The sequence below is a fragment of the Sapajus apella genome, unplaced genomic scaffold (genome assembly GCF_009761245.1).
Source record: "Sapajus apella isolate SASKATOON/1434 unplaced genomic scaffold, GSC_monkey_1.0 scaffold89, whole genome shotgun sequence".
NCBI classification, from domain to species: Eukaryota; Metazoa; Chordata; class Mammalia; order Primates; family Cebidae; genus Sapajus; species Sapajus apella.
The window spans coordinates 3,553,543-3,573,509 of NW_022437029.1; the positions used below are offsets into that span (position 1 = coordinate 3,553,543).

The window sequence follows — 19,967 nt, forward strand, 5'->3', positions numbered from 1 at the left end:
AAGAAACACAACACCCTGAGGCCAGCTGGCCTAGGTGCCTTTCCAAGGAGAATCTGCCATCAAATGTTAGGACAACATCTTGGGATTCTTTTCTGTCTTTTCCATTTGAAAACAGCTTTTAAAAATCCATTTAAGGCCCAGTGGCTCACGCCTTTAATTCCAGCACTTTGGAAGGCTGAGGCAGGCAGATCACGAGGTCAGGAAATCGAGACCATCCTGGCTAACACAGTGAAACCCCATCACTACTAAAAATACAAAAACTTCGTAGGGCGTGGTGGAATGCGCCTGTAGTCCCAGCTATTTGGGAGGCTGAGGCAGGAGAATCGCTTGAACCCAGGAGGTGGAGGTTGCAGTGAGCCAAGATAATGCCACTGCACTCCAGCTTGGATTACAGAGTGAGACTCCAACTCAAATTTTTAAAAAAATCCATTTAAAACAGCCTACAATTAGACAACCTCATTAATTTTTCCTGGCTACATATGCTCACCCAATTACTTCTCAATCAAAATTACTTTAAATTACAGATAGTATGACATAGATGTATGCCAAAGGGACTTATGCAGACTCTTTAAGTTGTATATTCAAAAATAACTAGGAACGATCTACTAGTTTCCCTTCACAATCTGATGTTTCATATTATCCCCTTCTTTGTGGTTCATTCTGTGAAACTTCCATTTCTCATAGATATTTTGTTAATATTGCCCCTACCCACAAGGTTTACCTCAAAGTATCTACATGGATTCCACCCTCGCATTCTTCCTCTGATTCTGGGCCTGGCCTGCCCACATCTCCTCTGAGGCCTTCCTCCATCAGTTTGTCCATCTTTCCCTTCAAGAGTGGATAGGCACACACAGCCTTCCTCCCATCGCCCATCCATTCTTTCACTCCTACTGCCAATTCCATAAAGCAGCTGTCCACAGACCCCACCGGCTCTTCTCTTGCTGACCTTTCTTTTTTAACACCCTTCACTGGCTGCTTTCCCTCCCACTGCACTGCGGTGCCTGCAGCCTACTTCTCATTCTCTCCTCTTCTGCCCTAGACAATCTTGTCCAAGCTCATGGCTTTCACCAGCACCTAAATGCTGATAATGCCCACTTATTTCCATCCTGACCTTTTCCCTAAATGTCAGGCTCTCTAGTAAACATCCTATAGGCAATTTTATCTTCATGGCCCAAGGGCATTTAAATGCAACCCATTTAAATCCAAAGGGTTCCTCTCCCCACTCAGCTCCCTCTTCCTCCTCCTTTCCCTACCTCATCACAGAAGCTAGATAGCCTCAAAGCGCCTTCATTCCCTCCTATCCAGAAAATGAGTGAATTCTGCCTCTGTCACGCCAACAGATCTCTAGTCCCTCTCCTCCTCTCCATCCTCACTGGCCCAGACTGGTCAGCCCTCACTCCTGACTGACCTTCAGACATGGCCTCTCACAGCCACCAGACTCATCCACATACAGTGACTTCTCGAAATAACAAAATGCAAATGTGACCATTTTGCTCCCCTGCTTAAAGCCCTCATGCAGGCCATACTGGAAAATGTACAAGCTTCTTGGAAAGCCATGCAAGGCCCTCCAAGAACTGCTCCTAGCTCTGCTGCCCAACCTCCCCTCCTGCCATTCCCTACCTGAATCTCACAGACCTGAAACTGACCTGCACTGGTCACTGCTATTGTTCACAACTTGTTAATTTTCACCTCTTTGCCTTTGCTTACATTATTGTACCTACCATATCCCCACCCCAATCCCAACCTGGATAATTCTTATTCCTCCTTTAAGACTCCAATCAGGGCCAGGTGCAGTGGCTCACACCTGTAATTCCAGTACTTTGGGAGGCTAAGGCAGGTGGAGCAGGGGGTCAAGAAATCGAGACCATCCTTGCCAACATGGTAGAACCTCATCTCTACTAAAAATACAAAAATTGGCTGGGCGTGGTGGCATGCATCTGTAATCACAGCTACTCAGGAGCTGAGGCAGGAGAATCGCTTGAACCCAGGAAGCAGAGGTTGCAGTGTGCTGAGATCGTGCCACTGCACTCCAGCCTGGGTGGCAAAGCAAGACTCCATCTCAAAAAAAAAAAAAAAAAAAGACTCTAATCAGATGTCACTTTCTCTAGGAAATCTTCCCTAAAATACCATGTGGGGTAGGGTACCCCTGTATATACTCCACAGGATTCTGGGCAGGTAAAAACTCCACTTATACTAATGAAATAATAATGTTTTTATTATCAGGCTGAAGTATAAACATATCAAGGGCTAGAAATGTAGTTTCTTCACTTCTGTGTCTGGCTCAATAAAAGGATGCTCACCTCAACCCAGAAACCTAGAAATCCAGAGGAAGAAGGTTACAAAGAGCAGCTTAAAGCCCTCTCTACTGTAGACAGATTGTGTTACATTATTGTATATTTTAGGGCTCTAAAACATTACTAAAACAAAGTCTCTCTCTGCCACCCAGACTGGGGTGCAGTGGTGCAATCATGACTCATTGCAGCCTTGACCTTCCAGGCTCAAGCAATCCAAGTAGCTGGAACCACAAGTCTGCACCATGATGGCCAGCTAGTATTTCTGTAGAGATGGGGTCTCCTCATGTTGCCCAAGCTGGTCTCAAACTCCTAGGCTTAAGCCATCCTCCTGCCTTGGCCTTCCAAAATGCTGGGATTACAGGCATGATCAGCCTGTACCATCATGCCTGGCCTAAAATACCACTTTTGTTCTGCTGAGGAATAAAAGTAAGAAAAAGATTACAAATCAATTTATGTAACTAATTATTTACGTAAATATTAGAAACCAAAACACCCTACTTCCTTTCAGACTCCAAAGAATTTTCTCAGGTGTTCTGTTCATACTGAAAGATAAAATTCTACTTATTGAAAAAAATTAAAGGAAGTCACATACAAGGACTAGTTCTCAAAAACAGCTAGGCCATGTTCTGGGGAAGGAACTACCTTCAATGAAAAGAATATAAATAAGAGTCCTGGTGGTACCCACTGAGTTGTCCTCTCCTGAACATGGACATGCTCCTGCGAAGGACTAAGCAGGCTCACGTCAAACACTGTCCTGGGCTCTACAATATCCCTCGGCACCCGATGATCACTGGTGCTCAGGCAAAACGGACTTTATCCGTATCACTGTAACCTGAGTCCAGACAGGTTAAGGGGTTCATCCTAGAGAATCATACAGCTAGGGCCACAGCTGGCCCACCATGGTAAAACGTGAGCCCATTTGATTGTCCATCAAAACAGAGAGGCTACTGTACATGGTCATAGATGCGAGTTGTAGTAGTGTGGTCTTCCCATTTCTGAGGTTGCCATCTATTTCCTCGAGATGGAGGACAGTTTATGTATTTTGCTCAGAGGGTTGCTAGAGCTGTATCCTCCTTTCAGGTGAATCCTCATTTCCACTCCCACAACAGCAGTCGTCCCCAACCTCTTTGGCACAAGGGACCAGTTTTGTGGAAGACAATTTTTCCGTGGACTAGGGGTGGGGGTATGGTTTCAGGATGATTCCAGTGCATTACATTTATTGTGTACTTTATTTCTATTATTATCTTGTAAGATACAATAAAATAATTATACAATTCACCATATTGTAGAATCAGTGGGAGCCCAGAGCTTGTTTTCCTGCAACTAGAGGGTCCCATCTGGGGGTGATGGGAGATGGTGACAGATCAGCAGGCATTAGATTCTCATAAGGAGCACATAACCTAGATCCCTCACATGCACAGTTCACAATAGGGTTCATGCTCCTATGAGAATCTAATGCTAGTGCTAATCTGAGAGGAGGCGGGAGCTCAGGCAGTAATATGAGCAATGGGGAGCAGCTGTAAATACAGATGAAGCTTCTCTTGTTCACCCTCCACTTACCTCCTGCTGTGCAGCCCAGTTCCTAACAGGCCCTGGACCAATACCAATCCACAGCCCAGGGACTGGGGACCCCGGCACTCCTAGAGATAAGAGGGATCTGGCAGGATGTTTCAGAACGTGGAAGGATCTAAACATTCAAATCCTGAGAACACTGAGAAGGCCTAGCAAAGAAAGTCTACCTGCTTCCTCCCAGGACACTCTGAGCTTCTATTTTAGTAAACTGCAGAGTCTATGGCCAATGAAGATACGTACTTCACAGCATGAGATAAAGTCTTCGACATCCAACTGCACTTTCTACCTTTCTCAGCAGTGCTGAGAAAGGACACCAGAAGCCTCCCTGCCATGGAATACGACTGGTAGGACAAGAAGCAAGTGGGCCCTGTGGGGTCCACTTCTCAGCCAAGGCAGGGTCCCCGGGCAAAAGCCCGAATAATGCATCTAAAGGTCAGAACCTACATGACCATCATCAGTTGCCTTTTCTGTTCTTAATAAACTCCTGAATGTTTCTTCTTGGGACCCAATAGAGTAAACCTCTGAGTCTGACAATCTTTTTTTTTTTGGTGGGGGTGTTGTCTAAGTCACCTATCTGTTATTTGTACTATATATTTCTAGTCAGTAAACTGTGTTTTCTTCAATGTAAAGGAAAATGTAGGCCAAGTGCAGTAGCTCACGCCTGTAATCCCATCACTCTGGAGACCAAGGCGAGTGGATCACGAGGTTAGAAGTTCAAGACCAGCCTGGCCAAGATGGTAAAACCCCATCTCTACTAAAAATACAAAAATTAGCTGAGCATAGTGGTGGGCACCTGTTATTCCAGCTACTCGGGAGGCTGAGGCAGGAGAATTGCTTGAATCCGGGAAGTGGAGGTTGCAGTGAGCGAAGAGCACACCACTGCACTCTAGACAGAGCAAGACTCCATCTCAAAAAAAATAAAAATTGAAATGTATTAATTTGATGACACTAGTACTGAAGCAATAATCAAACATTTGCTTATCTTACTATAGGTCTGACCTGTCTTCAGGCTTGAGGGCAACTGTTTTCCTCTCTCTTCCCCCGCAATCTGAAGGAAGAGTTAGAACAGTGGAAAGTAATATTGCATATTGCAAGAAATGGTTAAACAGAATTACTCAGATCACATAATGGACAATGATGTATTAAGGCAGTATCACAGCCACTGGGAGTATAAATAACAACTGTGGCCCCAAATGATGCTAAATACTACCGCAAGCCCTATGTCCACCAGTTCACATGTGTCTCAAGACAGCAAGATTCAAATTTGCCCTACTATTCATGAAAATTCACCTTTCTTTTCCAAATCTGAAATAAACCCCATTGTTCAAATCCAGTCTGGGTTTCTCTTGTCAGTTGCAGTTTTCAATGCCTACTTCAGAGAACGAAAATGTGTGTATGTACATTCAGGTACTTACATGCACACAAACACCCTCCTAAGAAGGACAAAGTCAATAAGCTTCCTGTCAGTATCACAGAACATGCAAATTCAATTGTGCCATATTTCCTTGCATCATCCATCCTATACGCAAACATTTCTCTAATGAAATGGAATGGGAAATTACTCAGAAAAACGGCATCTAAGTTTGACCACCTAATAATGGACTCGGGGTACTCTGGTAATGGGCAGAGAGAAGATGGTTAGCAGAGATGGGATGCAAGTTTCCCAACTGAGGTATCTGAAACCTACTGTTGGTTCCAGGTAGAGTCTTGAGTTGTAATTTCTCCTAGGACACTAGGAAAGTTGCAATTTGCAGCTATGGCCACGGGATAGTGCAATAATTCTGCAAACAGCTGACCCCACCCCCAATACTCCTATCCTCCCCACCCCAGCCCTCCCAAAGACAGAATGGCTAGGAGAAAATAGGGACATTTGGTCTGAATCCTGGGTACCTAAAGGAGTTCTTAAGAGATTCTCCACAAATCCAAAAGTGTCTATAAGACTATCCAGTCACTGTCAGCATTCAAGCCTGGTACAGCAGAAGGTCCCAGGCTTTGAAAGAATGATTAGAACCGAGAGTCTATAAAAAGTGATTAGCCTATTTATTACAAATTATGTTCACTTAGGTTTTTATGTTTACTTCCCACCGTATCTCCACTAGAATACAATTAACCACCCCCTCACTCATCAGAATTGTAACAGAAAGACTCACAAAAATAAAATAAATACTGCATCTAAATGTAACCATCAAGCTGTGTGGAACTCTACTGTTAACACACAAAGGCATCCCCAAAACAGGGCGAAGAAGATGCAAATGTTGAAACTGCTTCTTTTTAAAGGAAATTTTTATACATTTAGCCCTTACAAGTCAAAATTTGGTTTGTGAACCAAAACTATTACCTGGGAGCCAGTTAGAAATGTAGACTCCTCCGGGAGCAGTGGCTCATGCCTGTAATCCCAGTACTTTGGGAGGCCTAGGTGAGCAGATCAAGAGGTCAAGAGATCGAGACCATCCTGGCCAACATGGTGAAAACCCGTCTCTACTAAAAATACAAAAATTAGCTGGGCATGGTGGTGTGCACCTGTAGTCCCAGCTGCTTGGGAGGCTGAGGCAGGAGAATTGCTTGAACCTGAGAGGCGGAGGTTGCAGTGAGCCGAGATCACACCACTGCACTCCAGCCTGGCACCTGGCGACAGAGCAAGACTCCGTCTCAAAAAAAGAAAAAAGAAATGCAGACTCCTGATTATGTGTATTTTAATGAGGCTTCTAGATTATTTGGATGCACCTGAAAGTCTAAGAAGCATTCCCCAAGTGAGAGATAAGCATAGTGACCTACGCTCTCAAAACTATTTTCTATACCCTGAGTCTTTTCTTCTTCTAGAAGCATTCTATGTGAAAACAAACATATTTTGAAATTTTAAAACAAAATCAGATGCTTTCCCTGCACTGGCGGTGATCCACTACAGTAAAGCCTTTTTCTATCTAAACTGCCAGGTAGCTAATTAACATGTCAATGAACACTGACTGAAATTCTGTTCTGTCACTTCATAGTGCAGGTAAACAGTACAGATATGACAAGAAAAATTTAAGACCAACAGACTCACATCGTAGTCCTCTAGGGGATTTTCGAAAACTAATTTCCTGTCCATAAGAAAAGGAAAAATAAAATTATTTCCAGTATCAAGTTAACCACATAACTCTAAACGGAGTTGCTATGTTAAAGTGGTCTCCAAATTACAGTCATTTTTGTTTACCACCGCTAACAATGAGCCTCCTGGGAAGAAATTATGTGAAGAAGTTTTAGTACCCTCTGTGCCTTTCTCCACAGGTGAGTGGGGAAATTGCAGAGAGAAAATACACAAGTGAATACAACTAACGACTACTGCACTCTGATTCCTGCTACCCTGTGAGGGGAATGATCATAGAATTTTGAAGCTGGAAGGAATCTCAGAGACAGCATATTGCTGCCGCTCTGCTTACCCAGAAATGTCTTTCTACAAAGTCCATTGTTACCCTTTGAGATGGCCCACATCACATCACTGTTAAATGCTCTCACACCCACTGATCTTACTCCTGCCCTTGAGCAACCCAGAACAACTCTACATCCACTTCCCAGCTGAATGCCTTCAAACACTTGAGGCCCCTATCATGTCCTGGGTGTAAGTTTCCTTAGATTCAATCCATTTAGTTTCTTGGACTGGGTGGTGTCCTCTCACTCTGGTATAAACACTGTGTATTTTGTTTCTAGTGAAACTAAATTATGATTAGCCTGACATAATTTAATGAGACCCACAGTGCCAAATGAGGTCATTCGATGTAATGGTTGGTAATGCAATACATTCTCAGTGAAACATAAAAGATTATGTAATGGTTAATAGATCTACATATGTTAGTAGTACAACCATAAGAAAGAGCGTATTTGTCTGCTGGACTATGACGCGTGACTAAGAAAAACTACCAACCTCTACTCAAAACCGTCCCTGGGTCCTATTGCTAGGGACAAAACGCGGCACCACATGGACTGCTGAATCTGACCTCATGTGGCCTTTCTGTATTCTTCCTTGTTTATGAAAAAGAGACATTTTTAAGAAAGCAAAGGGTATAGAAGAGCTACATTTGGCATTCAAAGCAATTGACACTTTTATTACTTAACATCGCAACCTTATGAGGTAGGCCAGTCTAAGTGCTGTCATTTTATAAGTGATTAAATCAAGACTGAGAATAGGAAATGAGAAAAATCATGAGCTGCCCAGGGCCAAACAGAAAGCAAGGTTGGAGCCAGCTGAATTCAAAAACCTCAATTAAATTCCAAGACAAAAGGGAACAGCCAACATTGAAAATAAGTTTTATGGATTTCACTTTGAAATAAAGCAACAACAAAAAAAATTATGTTACCATTAAATGATATTAAAATCATCTTTTATAGCCTTGATTTTGCCACCAAGGCTTTATTCCCAAAAAATAAAATTAAAAAAAAAAAAAACAGGCAAATCTATTCCAGGTTAAAAATTCCACTTACATACACACACACACACACACACACACACACACACACACACACACACACAATCTTGCATTTCATATTGAGAGGTTTCCTTTTTTCTTAATTTGCCTATTACTTTAACCTGTATAAAGCCAAAGGCCCTCATTCAAGTTGTTCAAGTGCCATTGATTAAACCGATTGTGGTTAACAAGGACATTCTCCAAAAATAGATTCTTAGCATTTTAAAACCCTCCTACATTTTCACAAAGGAGAATCTGGAACACAGGAAGGAATCATTTCCCTGCACACAATACACATCTTCATCGTCATCAAAAGACATTTGGTCAAAAACCCATCCACATATTAACGCACTCTCCCTGGGCTCCTCCTCCTTGGCATCCTCTGGGATCCCAGCCCAGCTGGAGTCCCCAAGTTCTCAGTGCCCTGAAATAACCAGTCTCTCCACCTGGCTTTCTCAGAAACATGCCCCACACAAAGCCTGAGCTCCTCCACAGCAGACGCAGTACTCCACTGCTTCCCATTGAGGCCCCCTGCCTCCTCCATGGTGAGCAGCCCCTTCCCCGTTGCTGCCCACAGCCCTAGCCCTGGAAGCCACTCTTCTGGGAAGCCTTTGCCTCCCAGTACCTGCCGAGGCCCCTCCAGGGGTACGCTGAGGGCCATTGAGAGCCAGGCAGTCAACTGCACTACATGGTGACCTTTGGCCAGTGTGAGTAAGCGCATGTCACAACTCCAGCTCCGCAGGGCTGCTCTCTGCTAATCAACTCCAGGACACCTGAGGCTCAGACACCTGTACTCTCCTTCTGCCCTTTCTTTGTGCTCTGTTTTGACCCAAAAGGGCTGACCAAAGGATAGGAATAGGCCTTAAAATGTTTGCTTTACTGCAGCTGGAGGAAAGGATAGAGGCAACTGAGGGTCAAGATCAGGGATCTGTGGCATTTTCTGGCATTATGAAGGGAAGTCTAAAGAGGCCTGGAGGCCAATGGCCTGGGCATGTCCCCTGGGGGTTGATGTGAAGACAAGCAAAAGTGTCCGTGGGCACTACCGGGCAGTGCCCTTAGGGGGCCTGTACTGCTACTGGCTCCGTGTCCCTCCCTGCCTGTGATAGCCTACCTTCACCAAACAAGATCCACACTCTCCTCCCTCCCTGTTTCTATTCACAGTCTTCCTTCCATGTGGATTTCCTCCTTTTCATTTCCTCCTGAAACTCTACTCCAGGACCCATTTCAAATGCCACTTAACCAGGAATATGTTCCTGTTGAAAGTAAGATATTCACGGTTAAGTGAATATCTTAACCCCCTCAAATAGGCAGTGTAGGCCTTGGATCGCAGGTATTTATGGGTATGGCTTATTCTCCTGTAAGTTCCCAACAAACACACTCTGTCCTTTGCATCCTCTACAGCAGGGTTGTCTAAACAGCAGGTTTCAGCCTATAGATGGGAAATTTTTAAAAAGAAACAGGATAGGATATATCTAAGTGTATCATACATAGTAACAAGAGATATTTCATGACACTCGTTTCAGTTATGCGTATGCATGTGCAAGGGGTGGTGGGTGACAGTGTTAAATGTATATTTGTTACTGGGGGTCACAGTCTGAAGCATTTGAAAGTCACTGCCTTAATGGTATCTCTTCTCTGCCTAATACTCTGTGAATACTTACTGAATTGAACAGGTTGATGAGTATGAAATGATTCATGTATTATAACTTTGAAGGCTCCACCTTAACGGAATACAAAGAATAATGCCTATCTGAACAAAAGTGTATGGATCTGGTTTATATGAAGCTATGGAGGAATGGGGTAAGTGCCAGGGAAATCAGAATATTTATTATACTATTATATGTTGATAGACTTTCTCTCTAATGATTAAAATGTGTTAAGATTTAAGGAAGATGAAATACAAGTTCATTTTGGAAAACTTCACTGAATCTACCTTATGAGTCTGCATCTTTAAAATATGCAGTATAGGTAATTCCACCATGATGCATAAAAGGATCTTTCAGAGACACCATGAAAGCCCTTGTTCAAGTTTTCTTTGCCCAAGATGCCCCAATGTACTCTCAATATTCCCATCCCCACCATCTGTAAAAATCCCATCTGTCTTCCAAGACTTAGTTCAAAGGCCACCTATTTCATGGAAGCCTTTTTTTAACTCAACTTTTACTCTTTCCACCCTCTACTACCACCCCCATCCCAGGGTCTCTTTTCTGAATCACCAGTGTTGAAAACTTCCTTTTTCAAGTGTGTACTTGTCTTAATTTCCTCACTAGATAATATTAATATGTACAACCTACACTTTACTCATCTGTGCATTCCCCACAGCAACCAGCAAAAGGTCTTGTACTTAAGAGATGATCAATAAATATTTGTTAAATGAATGAATGAAAGCAACAGATGGCCTGTTAAAAAGGATGGTCATTATTTTAAAGGCCCTGAGGAATGGCTTATATGTCTAGCACCTAATCAAAAGCTGGTGTACCAAAGAAGGAGGAGCAGGGAGTGGAGGGGATGGCCTTGCACCTCTGCATATCTGTCCCTGTTAACTCGCTGAATGCCCAAATCTTCAAGACTCTACAGAACAAAGCTACAGTGTCGGGTGCTGAATGAGCACCTTCACCTTGTTCCAAGTCCTCCAGTCTTGCTTCAAATCAGAAATTGGAAGTGGAATTAGAGATGGAAATTAGGACTATCTTTTTCAACTTGATGGTATGGCTGAAAAGATTGAAATAGCCATCTGGATAATTCAGGCTCAAAAAACCCATCCTGAAAAACAAGTATGGATGTTTCTGAGTTGGGGGAAGAGTATGCAAGGAGGCGAAGGAGGTAGTTCTTGAATTATCAGTTGGTTGCGTATATTGATTATATTCAACAGAACTGAGCTTTTCCCTTCATATTATCTATACAGTCATTTAAGGACACTTTCTGTGACTGCAAGAATAAACTGGCTCAGATTCAAAGCCACAGTCACAACTAATAAACTCCAATTTGTTCAACTGGAAAATGATGTCCATCAATTAGAAAAAGTTGTTAGGGATTAAAATAAGATTCTCTTTTGCCATTAATCTGTACCTCCTCCTTCCCCCTTCAAAAAAAAAAAGGTTTTCTATGATGAATTAAAGGAAGAAACTTTCAATGGTCTTTATTTAAAATGTATATTGCTCTAATACAGTAATTCATAATTAACAGGTACACTTTCCTAACTATGGTATTTTATTTTCAAATTTTTAATTTTAATACCATTTAGGGCTCTAATTTTCTCTTTGATATTTTAAAAGAACCTTAACTTCCAGTCCATCAGATTTTATTTTGTAATTAATTTCAGAGCTGTCCTTATAAACTGAGAGACATTTGAAATACTCTAAAAAATGGCATTGTCTGCCTGGATTTGAGGTCAGATAGTTGGGCTTTGAAGCTAATTTATGGTGGAAATACAGCTGCTACCTATTTAGATGTGTGTCTCTGGGCAGGTTACCCTATCTCCCCATCTTCAGTTTTCCTATCTGTAACATAGAACTAATAACAATGCTTGCTTTATAATGTTGTGAAGATTAACTGAGCTAAAACATGAAAGGTACCCAGAACAGTGTCTGATAAGTAAATGTTAGTTTTAAAAAGTTTACTGTTGGGCCAGGCGCGGTGGCTCACGCCTGTAATCCCAGCACTTTGGGAGGCCGAGGCGGGTGGATCACGAGGTCAAGAGATCGAGACCATCCTGGTCAACACGGTGAAACCCCGTCTCTACTAAAACTACAAAAAATGAGCTGGGCATGGTGGCGCGTGCCTGTAATCCCAGCTACTCAGGAGGCTGAGGCAGGAGAATTGCCTGAACCTAGGAGGCGGAGGTTGCGGTGAGCCGAGATCGCGCCATTGCACTCCAGCCTGGGTAACAAGAGCGAAACTCTGTCTCCACAAAAAAAAAAAAAAAAAATGTTTACTGTCATCTGTTTTATGACCTCAGTAAAGTCATTTAATAGTTCAAAGCTTCTATTTCCTCATCTATAAAATGGGACTACTACCACTTACCCTTTCCAGGATTAAGACATTCAAATAAGAAAACAATGGATATCAAAATATTGGACATGCAGAAAGCACTCAAATATTCATGTTCTGAACCATTTATGAGCTTAAAAATAAACCATAAACTTAAAAATTTATGTAGACCATAAAACAGAGAACATCGTCCAAAAATTCATCTGTAACTGAGAAAAATGTCTAAACATGTTAGAAATGCATACTCAAGTCTGCTTTATCTTTAACTTACCAGAAACATAAAAGCTTTTGTAAAATGTAATTCTACATCTGCAAAACTGGAAACCCTCCCTGGTCAAGCCAAACTGCCCTACTATACTGTGATCAAGAAAGTCTGCATGCTGTCATAAGCCAAAAATCAATGCACTGATTAAAATCTGATTGCATATACATCAACTTTTTAAAAAACATGTATGTTTCTGCTTTCTAAAAAATAATAAATGTACCGTATCTAATGTAAATTTCAAGTCAATTCAAAAGATATTTATTCTGTGACACTGCTCCAGGGTAATTCAGCTGGGAACTAAGGATGCAAAAGGAAACAGAGCTCAGGCCCTGTGCAGGAAGAGCCCACAAATTATGGCTGATAATCTCAAAATATTACTTATAAAAGTCATGAGGGGGTTCACTTTGAGTCAGCAAACAGACAAGCAGCATAAAAACATACCAAAACAGTAAGTTCTTCCCTTTGACTGAAAAACTGCCTTTTAAAAGCAAACGTCATTTTTAAAGTACAGTTGCTATCTGGAAAGCTATTGAATTTGTGCCAGAAACCAACATTTGTAAATGTAAACCTATAAAATAATAGGTATCTGTAAATGAAACCCCAGAAGCAGCAACATAGTAATTAGCAACTTTTACAGAGTCATAACATGCTTCATATTCTCTCTGCCCTGGCTCTTTGAAGTTTCTAGTGCAATATGTAAAAGTTTTATTACATTAGGGCCCATCCTTGTATGTTTTATAGGCACCAACATTATGCAGAGCAAGCTGTACTTACTCATCACAGGATCTTTTGTAAGAAACCGTTCGATAATGTGCTAGCTTTGTGTCCAGTTTATTTTGTTACACCTGTCTTTAGGAAAATAAAAGTCACTGGAAACCTAAATCACAGAAAATACACGCAGATCCACATATCATCTATATGAGTCATAAATCATAAAGCAGTTAAGCTTTAAAACTGTACATTGCATATTCATGTGCACACCACTTGCAGTTTTAGACACATGTGAACTCTTTACTGAATTAAAGCAAAAGCAAAAAAAAAAAAAAACTCAGCTCTACAATAAGCGATTACCAGAGGCAGAACAGAGTGCAGTTAATATGCTTGTTCCAGCAGATGTTCATCCCCGTAAATATTAAACATAACACAAGTTCCTCCAGGAATATGCAGGCAGTAATTTTATCACCTGAATAGTGCTGGTTGGAAACATTTAAGAGATAGTGGGGGGCGGGGGGGGCAGAGAAAGAAGGCGGAATAAGAGGGATATGGAGCCAGCCAATGGGATTTTTAAGACGCCCGCAACAGGAATTAAACCGCTTCCAGCGGCGATTTACCTACAGCAGCTCCCCAGTGTGAGATTCCCGAGAAACAGAGCCTGGAGTGCCCCCCGGCCAGCGAGCTGCGAGCGTGCCAAAAAGGGATACCCGGGGTGCCTGAGTGGAGTGGGGAGGAGGAGTGCAACTGTGAAGAGGTGTGAAGAAAGGGCCCAGAGGAATTGTGAACCTCGAGGAAAGGAGTCTCCCTGGGCCAAGGCCTCTGGAATTCCCGCACGGAGAAACACACGTCTCCTGCCCTGTGTGTTCACTTTTCCATCTCGGTGGGAGTGGGTGGGAGAGACAGAAAGGATGCAGCCGAGACTAGGCGCAGGCAGGGAGACTGGAGCATCCTCTAAGGGCACTTCGCGGCAGCGCCAACTCCAGGGGGTCGCTGGTGCCAGCCGGAGGCTCTCGGGGAGGAGGGAGGGAGAGCAATCGGAGGGAAAGGAAGTGAGAGGAGCAGGGGGCCGACGGGTGGATCCCCAGGCATTAGTGATAGTCTTCAAATCGCTTCTTTTCCTCCCCAAAGCTGCACTCTGCCCCTGGCTACCCAGATCACCAGCCCCTGGGTTGGGGCGGGCCGCCGCGAGGGAGGGGGACAGGAGAGGAGGAAACAGACCGGCAGGCGGCCGCGCATCCCCCCGGGGAGGCAGGAAAGGGCCGGCGAGGCGGGCGCCCCCGACCCACCCCACCCCCACGGCGGCCGGTCGCCCGGAGCCCCCGGCCCAGGTGAGGGCGCGCGGGCCGCCGCGGCCGCCCCTCGCCTCTCCCGCCTGCCCGAAGCGGCCGGCAAGGGGACTCACCACAGCGACTCGAGGTCCCATTCCTGGAGCAGGGCTAAGTCGAAGCTGTCCATGGTGGGAGGTGTCAGCGCCGCCGCCGCCGCTACCGCCGCCACCGAGGCTCGGGCCGCCCGCGCGCTGCAACGAAAAGAGCCGCTCAAGGTGCATCCCAACCGCGCCGGAGCGGCCGCCGCCCGCCCGCCGCCCGCCCCCGGGTCTGGGCTCCCGGCGCCCTCCACCCTCGACTCCGGGCCGGCCAGGCGGCAGCGGTCAGCGCACTCACCCGCTCCCCGGCTTGCGCGCAGGCACACTCAGGAGAGAGCGGCGAGCTCGCCGCGCCGCCGCCGCCGCCCCCCGCCCCCGGCCCAGCGCCCGCCCCTCCTCCCCTCCTCCCCTCCCTCCCGGCGGCCCGGCCCGCTGCAGCCGCCGCCGCCGCCGCCGCCGCGGTGCTCTGCGCCCGCCCGCCCGCCTCTTTCTCCTCCGGGAGGCGCGTGTGCGCGGGCGAGGCCGAGGCGGGCGCGCGCTGTGAGCCCCGCGCCGCGCCCGCCCCGCGCGCCCCTGCGCTCCCCGCGCCGCTCCTCGGGGTCCCGCGGCGCTCGCAGGCCGCGCCGCCCCGCCGACACTCTCCCGCCGCCTACGCGGCCCGCCCGCCTCTCGGCAGCCCAGGGGTGCCCGGGGCGGCCCCGCAAGCGGGAGAGGGCGGCGAGGTGGCGGCGCCGAGTGCGTGGGGATGCGGAGCTTTGCCTGGCCCTGCCGCATCCGTCGGCCGCCCGCCAGCGCCCGGCCCCGCCCGGCCCTGCCGGGGCAGCACGCACTTCTCCCTAGGCCCAGAATCCACTTGACCCTGCTGGGCGCTCCCGCGCGCGGCGGACCCGGGTGGGTGCGGGAGAATTCCCTGGCCGCCCAGGCGCGGGGAGAGAGCTGTGCCACCCGCAGCAGCAGCGCCCCAAACAAACCGTTTAAGGTCTCTGGAGCCCGCAAGTTCAGCGAAATAAAGGGGCGGCGCGGAGGAGACCTCTTCCACCCGGACCTGCTCTCCTCTGCGGTTTGGCCTCCAGTGGGGGTCCCACCCACCCTCCAGCTGGCCAGCCCTGGAAACCAACCTCCTTTCTTTTTATTTCTTACGGGGACAGACTGGCCTCCGGGTGTCGACTGCAAACTTGCCGCCAGTCTCCGGTCTGGAGAGGCAGGTGATCAGCTAGAAGGGTAATAGAGTCTCATCGTGGCTCCTAAAGAGTAATAATAACCTCTCTCACTGTAAAGACAGCTCTTCCCGGGGCTTACTTTTTTAGACATGCTGAGAAGCGCATGTCTTGGTCAGGGCCATACCTCTGCTGCTCCACAGCTGGCCTAGAACCGGAAGCCCGTCCAAGGCCCCCTGACTCTCCTGACCTCTTGGCCACAGCTCCGGATTCTCACCAGGGATTCCCCAGCATTCCTAGAGAGCAGCACAGAGCCTGCAGTTATGCCTCACCACGCACACCAAACCTCGCACTCCCAGCCAAGAGGGAGTCCCTTCCAGCACTCTCCCCTTTGTTCCTTTTTCTGGACAAGAACCGCTGACTGGGGCTGCCAGAAATGGAAACCCTTGGGTGCAAGTGACGGGATCCCTCCAACGTCAAACCGAAGAGTCACCCTCTCGCCTCACCCACCTCGGAATGAGGATTAACAAACTCAGTTCGGGACACAGATAGAAGACCAAAAGGCCAGTGAGACTTCTTTCCTATTTGAGACTAGATTTCAGAATGCTCAGCCTGGCCCCCTTTTTCCCCCAGCTCTGAGTCAGTCCTTTCTGCATTAGCATCTATAACTAATGTGCAAAATGTAAAACGCTAAATTAAGGCAGAGTCGGCATCAACATAGTCTGAGAAAATGGAATTGTTATTTTACAAGCTGATAACTCCCAGCCCTTAAAACTCCCCCTCATTAGCTGAAGGTAGCAACAAGGTTAGGAAAGAACATAGAGAATACAAATTTAGGAAAAAATACAGGTGTGAAGGGCTGGCTGCCCAAATCCCAATGCACAGTGTATTTGGAGAAAAGGAAAAAAAAAAATCTGTCTTCCTAATATCTCCTTAGCATAAAGCCTTGTTGGAAATGTTTGCTTTGGCGAAAGTGAGATCGAGACATTTAGACAGCATTCCCAGGAACAAAGGCTGGGGGTGGAGGGTGGAGGAGGGAGCAGGAACAGCCCCTGTCTGGAAGAACTGCAAGTTCTGAGGCCTGAACAAGAAATGTGTCCTGTTCCCGTGCTCCTGGCTGCAGCTGGGAAGCTTCTTCTGAAAGGAGACCTCCCGGCCCTCACCGGGATCTGGCTTTCCTTCCCTTCCCACCACATCTGTTTATACAAAGGAGGGCCGCTGAAGGACAAACATAACCGTGTTTACTGCGAGTCCCATGCTGGGCCTGGAGCTCAGATACAGATTTGCCCTCACCATGGAGGCTGAAGATAAATAGGTGATCCCAGAAAAGGAAAGAGGGAAGGCCCTGGGATAGTATAGAGCTGGTTGAGGGGTTTACTCTGAAAGGCTCTCCCAGAAACCATGTAGTAACAGAAAGATTTACATTTGAATTTAAACTCTTGTGTCTTGTGTTAATATATGAGAGTGCGTGCACCTAAAGCAATTGCAAGGTGAGTATTTAAAAATGTGTCTTCAGGAATAGCCATGATTTTCTATTTGGTACCTCTAACATGAGGATAGTTGGATTGATTGTTTCCATGTTATGTTTTCAAGTAATAGTGTCTTGGAGAATGTGGGCTTTTAAGGAAACCCAAATAATAGTTGCAGATACTGTTTTTACTAAGCTGTTGTGGAGAGAAATCCAAATTAATAGTTTTTACAAGTAAAATGTAGAACAGCTAGTGAACACCTTTATGGGAGATCTTTATTATTTATCTGGTTTATGAAGATGTTCCTATTATCCTCCAGCCTCTGGGTACACAAACTAAAACGACCACTTAATCTAGTTGTCAAAATTTTAACTCCTTAATACAAAGCAAAAAAAGGGTTTGGACTTTTGGGGACTAGAATGTCAGAAGTAAAAGGGAAATTTTTTATGTAAAAGAGAAAGAGACTATCTAAAATTACAAATTTTAGAGTGATGTTTTCTGTGAAGCTGTATCTTAGCTTTTGCTCATCCTATAGTGCTTGTGTGACCCGAGGGGCTTTTCTCCCCACATGGATGCAAGCAACACCCCTGGGAGCTAAATCAAACCACCCAGCTGAGGGGAGGGCTGCTGGGGGAAGCTGCTAAATGAGAGGAGCTGCTTGGCTTCCTGGGTCAGGTTGGTTGGTTGGTTGGTTATTGTAGATTAAATGTACCAAAGAAAGAGACTAACAAATGAATCCTCCTCAGTCTGGGGCCCTACTTATATTCTGCCAACCTAGAACTGGAAGCCTCCTAAATAGACCCAGAAACAAACCTATAGCATCTAAGATCTCCCTTCAGATATGATTTGATAGAAGAGAAGCCTTGCATGGCTTTAATTCATGCCTTATTCTGAAGACTCAGCTGCAACTGAGAGGTCACTTTTGTAACCAAGTGGGATATTTTTCTCTTTATAATCCCACTATTCCCCTAGAAAAATATGTCTGGCCAAAAGCTGGCTCTGCAGGTGGTCCTGCTGGAAGTTGATAGGGGCAGCATCAAGCTGCCTCAGCTCCTACAGCATCTCCAGCTTTATCCCAAGGGACACCATTCTCTCCTGTTCCAGCAAAGCTGCAGATGCATCACTCCATCTGCTTCTTCTTCCAGAGGCTTCTTGGGTGTTTGAAACTGTATCCAGGGATTGTAGGGTAAACCTTCTAAGCTTTCTCCTTGCAAATTACATGCTAATATGGTGAACTCCAGGACAGCATAGATTTTAGATCCACCCAGGAGTTCTTGTGTCTTCAGACCTTTCCCTCTGTCTCCACAGGTATCTCTGAGTGGTTCTAACCTAGGATTTGAGGTGCCTTTCTTTCTCTCTTTTTTTCATCATTCACCAGGTCCTGAGCAGATGGTGTGGCTGTGCTGGCTGTCATCACTCCTCCTATGTTTCCATGGAAACATGGGGCATAGGGACCATCTCCGCCTTGGGCTTCCTGACAGTATCCTCTGGCGGAGAACTTCACTACTCATGCCCCTCCCCCTAGCCTGTTTGCTGTCCTGGGGATTTGGAGACCTTTCTGAGGCCGTGGGAGCCAGGGTCATTTCAGAGATCATCTAAGGACATACTCCCTGCAATTGGTTGTGAACTGGCTGGGCAAAGGAGGGAGGGAAGAAAGGGGGCCAATACCCCAGTCAAGAGCTGAGACCTGTTTTAGATGGCACCATATTTGGACTATCTGTCCCTGCAGCCAGCTTCCATAATAGCTGAATATTGCCCAGATGTCAAAAGAGATGCTCCTAGGGTTTCATCTGCTCATCAGACAACAGATATTTATTAAGCGTAAGTACTTGCTGAGATATTACACTTCACTGACGTTCTGCCCCCTTAGGAATGAATGTTCCTGGGAATGTGCATTTCTTTCTTTCTTTCTTTTTTTTTTTCTTTTCAACAAAACCAGGTTTTTCCCTAAGGAATGCACCTTCCTCAAAGTTTCCAGCATCCTCCTGCCTACATAATTCACTTATATAGCCACTATGACATTAATTAGATTCAGAAGTCCGTGGAAACAGCAGAGCTAGGCAGGGTCAGAGGGCAAGCAGGGCAGAGAAAAGAAAGGGGAAAATGAGCCCTGGGAGAGGAGAAGGAAGTGGAGGGAAGTTTTTCATGCCCTTCAAGCACCAAACAAAACACAGATAATTTCAAAAGTGGTCAGCCACTCTAACATTGCTTAGAGAATTAAGGTATTGACAAATTGAAGAGTGTTTTAAAATAAAGTGGATGGGGCATAAGCATTTTGTGCATGTTTGTCTTGATGTTAGTTGCTCCTTATACAGCTGGTACTAAAGGTTGGTGAGTGAAGCTTACTACATTTTTAAAAGAAGAAAAAGGCAGGCACACATACTAAAGTTGAAAATGCAGTCAGGAAGGACATTTACTTTTCATGAAAGGATCCGAAAGGCATCTCCTATCACAGATCATGTATTCTATGCCATGCTGACCTATGTTGGGGGATAATCTCATTATTTTGGGATATGAAAAGATCCCTTGGTGCTAGTAACAAGAACCAGTCATCCTGACTTAAATCTTAACATCCCCACAGGTTCTTTGTTATGCTTCTTCAAGATGTGCCCTGGCCATTCGTGCAAGTTTTGAGGACTCTGTTGAGACCCTGTTGAGAATGAGAGGTAACTAACCGTATCATTAGCAAACATGTCTA

General features: G+C 45.6%; 2 protein-coding genes across 7 annotated transcripts in view; one reads left to right on the forward strand and one right to left on the reverse strand.

The window, feature by feature from the left end:
* AFF3 (AF4/FMR2 family member 3) overlaps positions 1–19,967 on the reverse strand; it is a 618,932-nt gene that overhangs the window by 565,262 nt on the left and 33,703 nt on the right. For 4 of the 6 annotated variants that reach the window (XM_032255274.1, XM_032255272.1, XM_032255273.1 and 1 more), the window contains exon 2: positions 14,680–14,796. In XM_032255274.1, coding sequence (XP_032111165.1) covers positions 14,680–14,732 — 53 coding nt within the window. In that variant the 5' untranslated portion in view covers positions 14,733–14,796. Of the gene's footprint in view, positions 1–14,679; positions 14,797–14,941; positions 14,986–19,967 lie in introns of those variants that run through there. The other 2 variants (XM_032255275.1, XM_032255271.1) reach the window with 2 other exon arrangements.
* LOC116534688 lies at positions 15,204–17,761 on the forward strand. Its single transcript, XM_032255276.1, has one exon. It carries the CDS (start codon positions 15,389–15,391, stop codon positions 15,866–15,868), a length of 480 nt encoding a protein of 159 aa, XP_032111167.1. The 5' UTR covers positions 15,204–15,388; the 3' UTR covers positions 15,869–17,761.

Coding starts and splice junctions, on each gene's coding strand:
- LOC116534688 (XM_032255276.1), top strand. CDS start 15,389: ATGCGGAGCTTTGCCTGGCCCTGCCGCATCCGTCGGCCGCCCGCCAGC.